Source organism: Rutilus rutilus (genome assembly GCF_951802725.1).
Source record: "Rutilus rutilus genome assembly, chromosome: 18".
Classification (NCBI taxonomy): Eukaryota; Metazoa; Chordata; class Actinopteri; order Cypriniformes; family Leuciscidae; genus Rutilus; species Rutilus rutilus.
This window is the reverse complement of record NC_140231.1, coordinates 24,800,214-24,814,870: the sequence shown is the minus strand read 5'-3', so window position 1 is coordinate 24,814,870 and position 14,657 is coordinate 24,800,214. Positions and strand designations below refer to the sequence as shown.

Here is a 14,657-nt window from a genome sequence, read left to right as displayed (position 1 = left end):
GGTTGACCAAAGTGGTCTTTGTGGTGAAGCTGGTTGACCAAGGAACAGTTGCTCTTACAGTAGTTGACCTAAAAGAGATATCTAACTGGAAATTGACAATTTACACTAATGTCTGCTATAGCAAGCCCAGCTGGTATGCAAGATGCACTTGCGGTATTATTATTGCACTATGACACGTTTTAGGGGGGGGAATTACAATGCACTTGTGAAGCTAGAAACGTCTGCATTTATGTACTCACCAAAATCTCCGGTTAAGTCTGTAGTTAGAAAAGAAAAAAAATATATTTAATCTAGACAGGGGTGGATGTCAAATTTGCACATTTATATTATTTTGTAATACAAGTGAATCTAGGCAACTTGTATAATGTACAGGAAGAAAGATGGAGAAATGTTCACTTCGAAGTTTACAAAAAAAATCACATTAAAATAAAAAAGTATTTAACATGCATGGTAACATGGTATGAGTACAAAAACAGCTTCACAATATGTAGCCCTTACATACAGTCCAGCCCTGTGTTTATATTATTTTCAGCAATCCAGTATTTTTGAGGAATGTAAACCATTTCTCATAGTGCCAAAAAAGACAGTGCCATTTTGGACTTAAATTCAAGGACTGATCATAAATACTTTTTTTTAGATAACTAAATACACCAATGCATATAGATATGTGTTTTGTGGTGAAGTTTGGGTATGTAAATGTAAATCACCCTGTGTGTGTGTGTGTGTGTGTGTGTGTGTGCGTGCGTGCGTGCGTGCGTGCGTGTGTGTGAGAGAAAGTGTAAAAGCCCATGAGAGGGAGCAGTGTTTTGTAGGTCAAGAGGTGACTGCTTGTAACCTGTGTTCTGCACCAGATGAGAAAAACAGAGAACACAAGCTCTCAGCAGACCCCTGATGCTACAGACGCCTGTTACAAGCTGAGCAGAAACGTTGAGAACGTCTGAAAGAGAGTGAACAATGCCAGCACAAACACTGCACAGAAAACATTAAAGAATGCCAGCATTCACATCACGAAAATATCATATTCATCAGATGGCTAGGTTTTCAGATCCGTAATTTGCAATTTTGTTTTTATATTTAGTTTTATTCGTAGGAATTTTCCAGAATAAATGGTCATTAGCAGCAGCATCATTTTCATTCATATTAACAGACCTATAGGTGTGATTGGGTTTGTGATCTTACATGAACCACTTCATCAACCTAAACCTAAACAGACTGACAGCTACTTTGGGAATCATTTAAGGAGATCCATCATTTTAGGACAAGCCCATGCCTCTATTTTGAACATGAGCCAACTAATCATTTTCCCCCCTAGAAAGCAATTTGAGGAATATTTATGTAGCTCACCGTCTACATCTATACGAAGCTTTGGAAAACAGTACAGATCCTAACATGAACTATGTTGCGTAACTCAGCATAAGACCTTTGTTGAGGTTTGGCGGGCAGACTAGGCAGAATTGTTTGAGATGCTTATTTTTGATAAAAAAAAAAAAAAAAGATTCATTTTAACCTGGAAAAAATATACAGCTGCAGACATACTCATCAATATTTTTAAGCGAAAATGATTTTACTTTAATAACGCATAATCACGAGATGTTGGAATGTGCAAGGTAAACATCTGGCGATGGGGTATTTGTGTGAACATGCATAAACCAAGGCAGAGTAGTGTTGCAGTTACAAAAAACATTAGAAGACCAGCCAAAAAAGAGACCTTTGGGGGATGACTTATATGATCTTGAGGCCCATCAAGGGTGAATATGGAGATCTACGAATACAGAAATGTTATATGTCATTCCAGTACATCCCTATATTGTTTTATTTTATATCATATGCAATCACATTCCAGCCAGACTGTAAAGATTAAGCTACAGAAGAAACATCAAGTTCACTCTCAAAGTCTAGCGGCTCTCTGAATCTGACTAAACTTCATTGTTGGAGATAACACTAACAACCCCAATGAATCCACAATCCACTTTGTTCTTAACAAATGTTGCGTTTCCATGACATAGGGGTCAACCTTATCACATAAAAGGCCACTAAAAGGGCAAGACAACACCAGAAATTGCTCCAACATGGCTTTTTAGTATCTTGTAAAAAGCTCTTGTAAAAATTTTACAGGGTTTTACCGTGCACCCTACAGGCTGGGCTAAGACTGCCCCCCACCAAAGCCAGCCTTCAAGCTAGACCTTCAGAGGCCAAACAAAAGCAAGAATCTGGACCAGCTGGGAGGTGAACATCTCTCTTGACCACAGCATCTGTACATTGACAGGTTAGAAACAATAACACAAAATCTGATGTAGGACCACAACCCACTCGCCGTCTGAAGACACTTGCGTCATGGTAAACTGTTCACAGAGTGAAATATGATGTTATGACTGAAACAACACATGCCCTCATCAGATTTTTAAGTATGACATGGGTGTATACACATAACAAAGGCTAATCATTGGCAGTGTTCATTAATAAAAGAGTTATAGATACTCTTTAACACACAGAAATCATGCTTACTCTTTCATTTGTGTCAAATTAAATAGTGCATCAACGTTAAGTCCTCACTTCCCAGTTTAAAGGAGATGAGGTCCTGCTTGTCGCCACAACAAACAGCTCGTTGCGTAAATATTCAGATTTACAATGGCTTGTATACTTGAATAATCACATCTTGCTATCTGCTTGATGAGACTGTTTAAGAGAACTGAAGGCCTGAATGTGTTTAGTTAATGTTTTCCTTTAGTAGATTGCGTTTAATAAGTACTTTTATGTCTTTAAAGTGTGTTTGGAAGGTATTATATTTTATGAGGAAGACAACAGAACCACATATAATCAAATTGTGATCAAGCTTAGATGCGCATACTAAAACACACAGTTTATCTAGCTATCCTATTTTACCTAATGAGGACATACTGACTTACACTCTAAAAAATAATTCTGTGGCTTAGTAAATATCACAGTAACATTTAACTTTATTAACTTAATAAAATCTCTGAATATCATTTACTTGATTGTTTGAGTTAAACGTACCAAAATAATTGACTAAAAATCCATCCAACAGTTAATTTTATCTAAAATTTACCGTTATATTAAAAAAAATTTCACTAAAAGAATTTAGTATTTGACTAACCAATTATTTATTTATAATACACTTAATATATTTGTGAAATTTCTATCAAAATATTTGAGAATGGAGAATTAAACTGATCTGTTTCAAGAACCACAAATATTACTTAATTCAAATAAATATTATTAATATATTTAACACACTCTTAAGAAATTGAGTAAGTTTAACTCAATTAAACAATGCACCCCTCCCCCACCCTCTGATGTAACAACATGGCTATTCCTAATATCGTATAAGGTTGTTACATATAAGGAGTTGAATCTCTTATTCAGATGTTAGACCTTATGTAGCCCCGCCCCTTTTCAGCGCTGCGCTCGTTGTCTTTTGACTTCCGCTCTGTATTTTCACAGCGATCTTGAGTATTTATGAATTAACGGCTCGTTTTAAAATCTTCCCGGTCTACTGACATTTGTTAAGACATCTGCTTTAAACATTACAATCCTCGTGATAACTTTCGTTAACTTTACATTAAGTAAATCAACTTCAAAAGCTAATTACTCCTAGACAGCAATGCCATAGAAATATACCGCAAAAACGGAAGTTCAAAGGCAATATTCTAAAGATGGCGGCGCCCTCGTTTCTCTGGCGCATAAGGTCTATACCATTTGAAAGAAGGAAAGAAAGAAAGAAAGATAGAAAGAGCACAAATGTGTGTCAGAGCTTCAGAACCTGCCGATTTGACTTGAGAAGTTAGCTGACCTCAGATTCCACCTGAAAGCCTGTCATTATTCAAGATTAGTCAAGCAGAGAGATTTGAGAGATTTGACAAGTCACAAATAAGTAGAGACCAAAAAAAAAAAACGGAAAAAAAGAAAGAAATGCTGACAACCATTGGCATTTATCTTGCTTGTCATAATTCAAACAGCAGCCATCAGCCATGATTCTCATAAAGATGCTAAACCTCTAATCTCCACAACAACAAATAGCAATAAACAACAGTTTAGCAATAAAGTATGAAAGGCTACAGTCTTGGCTACAGATTGTTGTGTGCATTCACCTTATAATGCTTGCTAATTATTAAACACACCATTGGTTATACACAGATATTATAATCAGAGGGTCTTTACACAGCAATGTGTGCACCATGTTTGGCCCATATGTTCTAACAGAATATTTCTTTTCCCAAATTGGTTTGTGGTGATGTCATTCATAGTGCCCACAGGTCAATGGGCCCCAGTGTGTGCCAGTAGAAACAGGTTGTATTGTCGGTTGAATAGTCTAATACATGAGTGCGTGTTTAAGTGCTCATGAACAGCATGACATCATCTGGCATACATTTTAGTGCAGAATACATGCAGGGATGTTGGGGCTGCTATTCTAGTTAGATGCCCACTTTTTTTTTAAAGATATATGAATATTGTGATAGTTTTAAAGTTTGGCTAAAGGCAAAACTGTGTCAAGAGCACCATTAGGTCCAAATCTAAAGCAGGCCTGCTCTTGCCAGCCAGCCAGCAGACAGGCACTACTCCTAACTCACACCGGGTGTTTTCCTTGGATGCTTTTTTTCCCCCTTTCACCACCTGCATGCGCGAAGCCACTGAAGCTTTCAAATCTGTTTAACAAAACAGAATGTTACAAGAAAATAAGAGACAACAATAGAGAGCGAGTGTAGTTCTTTAAACTTTCTCTTTCTAATTATTAGAGATGTATAAAATCATATTGATGCCAGGTGTTCCTCTTGTTTTTTTGTTTTTTTTTACTTGCTAACATGATATTACCATGGTTTCTGCTTCACTGTTTGGATCAACAGCCATTTGAAGAGTACCAAAGTACATTACAGGCAGCTGTGCGCTGTTTACAATCTCAACCGGCCTCAACGAGTGTCAAACCCACAAGAAAAATGGTCATATTTGTGACATGTTTATATCTAGATATCCCATCGGAATCTCATGACCATTGAAAAGCTCTTTGGACATAAAAAAAAAGCACACCAAAGAACCTGATTTGATGATTAGGCTATTTTCTGATTTATGGGTTTCCCCCCAGCTGTCTGTCTGCCTGACACAGACGTTGCAGATTACATTACAGCGGTGATTGAGTGTAACGTAAGTGGTAATAAATTACCAATCTGACAGACCCAGAGGCACTATGAGGGCCTCAAATGTAAACGATGCCAACATTACGATCAACCCCTATCAAGATGACAAGGACAAAACCTGGCAGGTTCCAGTTTAACACAATCAAAACAAACCAATGTAGTCATTGATATTGTTTAACCAGTGTGCATTGTGCTGTTTAGGAACGCAAACCATGTAATCTGGATAATACATGGCCTCAATATGACACACAATGTCAAAAGTGATATTTTATCCAAGATATTTTGAAGAATGTTCAAACAATGAAAGTCAATGGGGTCCAAAAGGATGCTGGACTAGGTCTGTGCGATCGAAATCATAATACAATCGCGACGTGAGCATGCGCGATTTCTAAACCGCAGAAAGCATGATTTTTCCACCAGCCCTCTAAGTGTACAATCTGAATGCAGTGCGCCTTAATCTAGCGCAAGAACAGAACAGAGTGGGTTTACCATTATGACATGAAAGAAAGCACAGAAACAAGGAAGATGAATTCAGGACAGGATATGGACAAAAAAAGCAAACAAATAAATAATCTAAATATGTGGTTTGGGAATATTTTGGATGCAGGAGAGATGATGTATCTGAGCCAGGTAATTTGCAAGGCCTGTCAAACTATGACTGCGGAAAAAAAAACTTCAGGTCTGCTGTTTAGACACAGAACGTGTTTTTGTGGTTAAAAACATGAGACACAGGTCTAAAGACGCATTTTTTAAAAGTTGAACTTCTTTTACTATGAGTGCAGTGTAGTACGTTGTGTCATGTGCAAGATGCAAAAAAAGATTCTTCCAAACCACGTATATACAAAAATCAATAATACAGGTATTTGCGAACTGCACAACATACAAAAAGAGTTACGCCATAAAAAAATAACCGACGTTGTCATGTATTATTAATGAAAAGATATGGTGCCCACAAATACAATAAAACTGGCTTGAGTGGCTTCCAAAAAAAATTATTCAGTAATTATGTGTGTAAGGAAATATTGTTTCAAAATAAAATCGAAATTGCAATATTGATAAAAAAATAATAATAATTATAGTATTTTAATTGTCCATGTCGCACTGTCGCTGGACAAATTTGGCACAAATTTACCTCTATGTTGAAGCCCACTGACTTTCATTATATGGGCAGAAAGAAAAAAAAAAGTTCCACAGAAGAAACCAAGACAAACAGATTTGGATAAACGATGACAGAATTTCCATTTTGGCCCATTTAAAAACAGGATCATATGACATCACTGAAATCAATCAAGCCTAGTCACATAACATACAGCATCCCACAGAGAGACCGACAGACACCAGATTTAGTGTGATGTGAGAAAAATGCACCGAATAAAATGTTTGTTACCCTTTAAGAAACTTTAACTCTTTAAATCTTTAAGGCTTTAAGAAATTACTAAATTCTGGCTGCTAAGTAAGCACTATCTTTCATCCAAGACTAATGTTATTCATATGTTACCATATGGTTCTATTTTCTTTTATCCACTAAATAAGAAATACAATGGAAAAATGTTTTTGTTATCCAGCATGTGATAATCTTGTGTTTTATGGAAAACAACAGCATTAGCCAATTATGATCTCCTACAGGACTAAATTATTAAAATAAAAACATAAATGAAGGTCATAAATGAATGTCTATATTCATAAAATGTTTTTTTTTTTTTTGTGAGTGTGTGCTCTGTATGAAGTAAAATAACCTCATGCCAAATAGAGGTTTTATAATGTGACTCTTTTGTTTTAGGTTGGACAAAACTGAAACTTGCATTTGTTTCCAACTCAAACTAAATGAATCTAGTTGAAAAAAGGACACTGTAAGGTTACAAACATTATATTTATTCAAACGTTATTGGGAACGACTGAAGATCTGTGTGCCGAACTGATTACATCATAGAAGCGTTATGGAAAGCCACAAAGAGCGTCGTCGGAAACAGCCGAACTCAACTCATGGGAAATGTGCATCAGGTGCGCTTGTAATTAGTGCACATTGAACGCCAAACACAGGCAGAAAAAAATTGTGACAGAGCGCTTGTCCTGAGAGATTAACGCTTTTTGTCCAGTTACACAATGTCTCCTTTTGAGGAAAGAACTGCGTGACTGAAAAGAGTCATGAGTGAATGAGGACGACAGAAATTGGATGGACATCAGTGATTAGTCAACCCGAGACGCTGCTGGTAGGATGATTGTTTGAACAAGCTTAATGCCAGTTTATAGTTTGTGTGTTATTTGAACTGTTTGCGTGTTTTGAGACATTTTACTCATGTATATTGTGTATGATAAGGTTGCATTAGAGTGCATACGGTTCATATGTGGATTTAAACGTCTGTTAAAAATGTGCAAATTGTGTTAATGCATAGGGTGTCAAATGTTTGTTTATAATTGTTTTTTTTTAACGGTTATCAACCTAATTTGAGCTTGAGCTTAAACCAACGTTTTCTACTAAAAGAATTACTTTCAAGTCTCTTATCTAACTGCAGACTAAGTTCATCTGTTGGGAAGCTGCTCTAATCAATTGTGATGTGAATGGAAATCAACAGACTGCAAACCAAGTAACAACTTTATTGAAGATTGAAAGTAAAGGCCATTTTGAGATGACCCTTGTGTCCGTGGTTGACTAAGCTCTTTTTCGAGTTAGAGGCAGGACTGATGTGTGTAATCCAAGAAATAACTCGACAGACACCAAACAAAAGAACGTAATTCGTCAAGACTGTCAAAAGATCCAAAGCAACTCAAGTACAGTAAAAGTAGCTTTGATGAACAAGATAAGATACACTTTCAAAAGCATGACATCACAGCACCAAGCAAACGTGTTTGCTTACACACACTTTTCACACACCTCCATGGTGGGTGGCGTTCACATGACGTCATCTGTCAGAATCATTGGTGATCATATTTTCATCACATTTCCCAGTGGGTTTTGATTTCGCAAAAACAACACAGCCCGAACGAGCACGACCGGTTTTACTGCATGGACATAACGGCTATAAAATTTGAAATAACTTGGCGTCCACCTCATAAAGTCAAGAGCTGGTTATAAAGCTACCTGGAGAAGGCTGAATGCCATGTGCACAACATAACTACATGCCTTACGGTCTGAACCTGTTGAGCTTAAATGGGCTTTTCATGGCACGCTATAGCACATTGACTCTAACAAGTCATCTCAGTGATTGCATACACTCTTCAGCTAGCGTCTGGATTTAATAAACCCGTTCATATGTCAGCCTGACCGTAAAATCTGAGTTTATTAAGCCAAGCCAAACTTGTTGTAGGTTGTTTGCTGAGATCACAGAAGGTTGATTAAAACAATTGAAAAGAAGAATGAGCTAAAACTAATAAAGTCTCTTAATGAGCACAGGGAGTGGGCAGTCATTGCAGCTTCATTGGTTTTTTTTTTTTTTTTTTTTAAGAAAAACTGTAAGGGAACTTTGGTAGTTTTCATAATAGAGATCAACCAAAATTGCTTGTTTACATTCTTAATTTATATTTGCTTTTGCCACACTAATATCTGAATTATCAGTATACTACTAACAATAAATCTACAACACATTGTGAATATTTAATCATTCTTAATAATAACATAATAATAATAATAATAATAAATACCAATAAGCCGATAATTTTGATATTTAATCACTATTAAATTGATAGAGAAATAAAAAATGGTTAACATCAGCTGTTAAAAGATGTTAAAGGTGTCCCTGTGTGACAACTGGCAATAGTATAAAAGACTGTGTATGGCAAAAAGAAGCTTTTTTTAGTCGCTAGTGGTACTGGAGGAAGCAAAAAGCTGATTAATTTGCAAAGTTCCTTAACAATGCCCTGGGGGACAGATATAATGTACAAATGACGCATAAACACAATTTAATTGCAGAAATCCCTTTAAGTAAAAGAACATCAGGTTAAACCATAGCATAATTTTTCAAATGCATCTGCTTGTGCATAATAAACACAAATGAGCCTTCTTGGTGATTTAATGAATTCGGGGAACTATATATTTGATGATGATGGCAATGGCATCATCTACTTTCTCCCAAGATTGCTGTAACTAATTGCCCTCACATCTGCCACAAATCTATTAAACGTGTTTTTGGACAAAAACAGTGAAAATGGGTGAGGTGTTGCATGCAACAATCTCTGTCCAGTGTTTAACATGTAGGCTATGTGAGTTCAGACCTCATGTTTGGAAAAACAGCAGTAGTGTGATTTAAATAGGCGGGGTGTCAAAATAGTTCATTGCAAAAGTACCTGCACCTGCTCTAATGTACAGTAAAGTTTTAAACAACAGCGGCTCCCAGAGGGAAACATTGGACATGAAAAATAAAGGTAAAACAACATGTAGGCTACTGTAGGCTACATGAAAGAACTTTCATCATCGACGGTTGATATTTATGTATGAGAGAAAGTGTATATTTCCTTTATTTATTCCGAGCTCACATTTTAAATTTAGAATTTATTTGAATACAAAAGTGATACTTTTAAATTAATTTACCAGTTATCTAAACATGCAAATTAGCAACATTAGTGGTCAGTCAGGCACCTTCTACGCTATTCTCAACAGATGTAAACATATAGCCTACTCTATGAACTACACAATACAGTATTTTATTAAATGTTGACGACTTACCTGTCAGCAATATCCCCGAACCGCTCTCCATCTCTGCTGTGTCAGTTGGACCGGTGTCCGGGATACTGGCTTTTACCAAACTAAATAAAACAGCTGTCCACCACACCACAGGCGCGAGCATCATGTTTACCTGATTTATAGAGTCGCGAGACAAGCACTGTAATTATTCATCGCATTTTACATAGTTTAGAAGTAAATGAAATGTGTCTGAGGCCGTTAATACTGGAGTGGTACGTGTCTACCGTTGAAGTTTGGTCACTGTACCAACGCGCCTCAGCGTCACTGTGAACACCTTGCGCTTGCCGCCAGACACCTTCATCTGGACCGTATTTGCTCAATGGGCTCCGCCCACACTCACGCCGCTGGCCAATGAGAAGCGGCATCCCAACAATCATTAACATCTCAGGACATGAGAAAGGCAGAGACGTACTGTGCTCATTTCACATATAATGTAAAACATGAAAGAAATGTATTAAATATGTAATATTTAATTATTTTATATATACTTTTTTTTAATTTATTTTTTACATTTGACATTTGCATTTCATAGGTTCAGCTTTTCTCATGACATAAACATCTCATTACCAAATTAAAATTGATTAGAAAAGATTGAAGAAAGGCAATTTTTCCCCAAGATTTATTTCCACATATCTCTCAGTTCAGTGATGGTTTTTTCATACAAAATGTAAATGGTAGAAATGATAAGAGTCAATGAGCAGAAATATATGGCATCATAGATCAATCATCAGATCACAGGAGTGAGGCAGTCTCTCTGTGCATCGCTCTACTGTTCAACAACCTTTTTACAACAAACTGAGAAGTGAAGGGTCTTTTAATTTTCTCCCAGGAATCCAGGGGTAAGTGTATCAAAGATAGTTTCTTAAAAAAAAAAAAAAAAACCAGCAGCCATTTAACTCCTCATAGAAAAACATGAATGAAGATATACAATTTCCTACATGCACATATGTCATCATAACATGCAAACATGACATCATCCAAAGAGATTAGCCACAGGTTAGTTGGACAGAGTAGCCTATACAGCACACAGAGACAAACTAGTGCTGTAATAAATTTGGCACCTGGTATATATATATATATATTTATTTATTATTTTTTTTTAAAAGAGGAAAGGTGATTTCTAAATTTAGGGGAAATCAAAGATCTACTGGGTAATGGGTAAATCACAAAACTCCACATCTCATCCCAAAACAAGGAAATGGTGGCCAAAGGCATTTCACTAGGATATCACGTACTGTAAAAAATAAAGAAATCAAATGTCTTAACATTAACCATCCGTTTAAGTGACATGTTGCGTAAAACTACATTGGTTCACTTCCTAGTGCAACCAGTACAAATACCACTATATTATTTCATATTCTTTCAGAGGGCAGATCAACATCAAGCATAATCATCAATGCATTTTTAGGTGAGCTACACATCCTGTATATCAAGATCTCTGTGAAGCGGTGAATTGGTCCCACTGGTGCTAAAGCTAGAGTGTGTTGAGTGCAGGTAAAGCTACAGGATGAGGAGCAGTCCTAAAGTGTCATTTTGTTGCATAGCCCTACTGTACTTCAACAGTCAACATTTCCCTGCACTTAAGGAACAGAGCGCAACAGTCAGGTTCCACAAGTAAAGATACCAACTCGATATTTTAACAAATGTATAAACCTTTCAAATTATCATGAATGTTGAGATTCTTAATGAGTGGTTAGCACATAATGTAGTCTATACATGGATGTTTAATAATGAAATTCCCTGTGAAGAACTACTGTACACCACTCATTAACAGATTCCCAGTAGAATACTTCTTTTTTTTTAAATCAATATAGAAATCTTTCAATTTACGTTTCCAGTCACTTTATAGACCTTATGCACCAGAGAAACGAGCATGCAGCCATCTATAGAATTCGTTTTTTGCAGTGCCTCTGTATATTTCTATGGCATTGCTGTCGAAGAGTAATTAGCTAGTGAAGTGGATTTACTTATTGTAGAGTTAATGAAAGTTATCATGAGCATTGTAATGTTTGAATAAGATGTCATAACAAATGTCAGCAGACCAGGGACATTTTAAAACGAGCCGTTCATTCATAAATCAGTAAGATCTTAACTTCATGCTGTGGAAATACAAACCGAAAGACAAAAAACGACGAGTGCAGCGCCGAAAAGGGGCGGGGCTACATAAGGTCTATACTGTAAGTCATAAGTTCATTCATTCCTTCATTGTATTTTACTTTTTGCCCAATTTTCATTCACTATTTTGCTTCAAATACTTTTTTGCTTGGGATTCCTGTGGAGACAATGTATAGTAAAACATTTCCAGAACCAAAACAGCTGAAAAAGTGGACCGCAACTGTTGCGCTCTATTGCAGGCTCACCCTAAAAATACCACCATCTAATAAACCCCTAACATAGAAAAGACACGGTTGGAAACGACAAACAGAAAACATGGGCAGGATCAGAGTAAAATTCACCTTCTCTGAATAAATTAACCTCAATTTATTAACTATCATCAAAAAACATTACAATATCTCACTTAATGAGAGAATACAACATACTCTTTTATTTCAAATAGGTTGCACTGAAGCATTTTGCGTGATGAATAATAGATACAAGTGGAAGTCAATAAAGCGCTTCAATTCCCTCACCTTCTTCCTCTAATTAAATCCTGGAAGAAAAAGGCGTGAGCTCACAACACACCCTCTGGAAACAACACTAACACCAACAGCAACCAACAAATACAACCTTCTACCATCCTTTCAGTCCTCTATAAATCATCTGCATTAGCATTTTTCATATATCATCTATTTTCCCCTGAATTGTTTTAATAATACACTCTGAAAAGACCAACATCATCAACATCCACCTTAACTATCTTTATAACGCTACAGTCTTTGTTTTGTGCAATATCTTTCCTCAAATACATGCTAAAGTACATTTAAGAAACAAAAATCCGTGACATTTAACCTACACCATACAGCATCTGTTCACTGCCTCTTTCAGGCCAAAATACTTTGTGATGCATTGCACACCAATGTGGCAATAAAATCGTAAAATTTAGGCACTTGGTATCTTACCTCTCAAGAGTAAGAAAAGGATTAGACCTTATGTAATGTCCAGCTACACTCGGATCATTTACAAGGTACAAAATGGAACACTGTGAAAAGATATTCAATCTACTGCAGTCTGATAGAAAAGTGAGTTCAATTTGGCCTTTTTTCAGTAGGTGGAGGCAGACCGTCTATTCCACTCAAGCTAGAGAAGGATGTAGAGTTACAGCAGCAAGAACCTTAAGGCTGTGTGTCCACCAAAGAGCGCTTTTCTGAAAATGCCCAGTTGTGGGCGCTTGAGAACGCTTTTGGAGGTGCAGTGTTTAGCTGTTTATCTGGTAGACCCACTGCGAAAAAAATGTTCCTCCAATCATTATTTTTTACATTAGTAATGTGGTAGTCCAGGGATGTCGATGTCATCTGGTATGGTCATGGAAACTCTGAGACAACTCTGTTGATCATTAGTTGTACAAGCAGATTGTGACAGTTAGTCGGTGCGGTATTTGTCCCACCTCTCCTCCACTGCGATTAGACGACTGGGTAAGAAGTGATTGATTAGCGCTGTGTTTTATCCAAAGTTGAACATCAACATCAAGCGTGCAACACTCAGTGTGGAATAAACGCTTGATGGAGCTTCCATTGCAAACAACTGAACAAAAATGCCAAACGTTTTGGTGGACACAGAGCCAATAACCCTAGAAATAACTTTTCAGTCATCGCGTCCTGTGCAAAGAGTCTAAACAACCTCTCAAACCACAACAACTAAACATCTCACTTTTTCCACACAACTGATCAAGAGTGTTTCCATCATAGCTTGTATATTTGGGCATCTTCCTCTCTGAGGTCTGAGGTCTTGATCACAGGCACAGCTGATGTGACCATCTCCATTGTGACCCTTCTGGAATCAGCCCTAATTAAATTAAAAGCAGTGGGGAGTGTCACTTGAGGCTAAACTGTTCTGTTTGAAACCTATCAAGACCTCCAAACGCTTTGCATCTTGCCGCTATCGTAAACAGTGACAAGGATGTCTGCTTCTTTCTAAACAAGAGAAGTACACATTTAAAAACCTTATGTGCTCAATCTGATGGTAAACGGGCAGAAAACAGTGTAAACTGTGGACATAACTCTTGTTTCCCTCCAAACATAGGCTCCTCTTCTCAGGGCAAAGACGATAAAACGCATGCTAGATTGAATCATGCTAACACCAGTCATCTCTCTCGGTCTCCTGGTAGCTTCCAGATGCTCTGCCGCTCGAACCGGGTGTCGAGTTCACTCCGAGGGAGTAGTGATAGCCGTTGGGGACTCCGCTCTGGCTGCGCGAGAGCAGTGTGGAAGTGGGGGTCGCACCTGACGACGTGTGGGTGACGGAGAGTGCAGTCCTGGGGGAGCGGCCCGCACCGTACGTGCTCAAGGCATCGTGGAAGTCGTCCGCTTCAGACAAGTTCGAGTCTTGCTGGAGGGGACCTAAGTTGGGGTCAGAGCTGATACGAGTGACAGGCACGGGAGATTGGCGGTGGGCGTTACCACTGAGTAGGGCATCATGCTCTGACAGGCCACGACTAAGGCGAGAGGGGCAGGGCCCTGTAGACTGAGCAGTGTTGAACTGGACCGGGGAGGAGTTGGCAGTCTTGTAGGCAACAGCAGGCCGAGGGGTAAGGGGCGTCTGAGGGAGCTGTCTACGCCCACGGCAGGGAGTGCTGGTGCCTGAGGTATGAGTGACTGAATTTCCTTTAGCTGTGTTAATTCCCTGAAACACAACAGAGAGAAGCGAAAGAGTGAGCCCCTGTCAAAACAGCA

The 14,657-nt window shown here is 37.8% G+C and overlaps 2 protein-coding genes across 2 annotated transcripts in view; both read right to left on the bottom strand.

Moving 5' to 3' along the window:
• LOC311276994 (uncharacterized protein) overlaps positions 1 to 10,116 on the bottom strand; it is a 60,778-nt gene extending 50,662 nt beyond the window's left edge. The window contains exon 1 of the mRNA XM_084387082.1: positions 9,811 to 10,116. Within this exon, the coding sequence (XP_084243208.1) occupies positions 9,811 to 9,934 (124 nt within the window). The 5' untranslated portion in view covers positions 9,935 to 10,116. The remainder of the gene's footprint in view (positions 1 to 9,810) is intronic.
• Positions 10,117 to 10,394: 278 nt separating this feature from the next.
• The window catches only part of cacna1bb (calcium channel, voltage-dependent, N type, alpha 1B subunit, b), an 85,814-nt gene continuing 81,551 nt past the window's right edge, over positions 10,395 to 14,657 (bottom strand). The window contains exon 45 of the mRNA XM_084387925.1: positions 10,395 to 14,607. Within this exon, the coding sequence (XP_084244051.1) occupies positions 14,059 to 14,607 (549 nt within the window). The 3' untranslated portion in view covers positions 10,395 to 14,058. The remainder of the gene's footprint in view (positions 14,608 to 14,657) is intronic.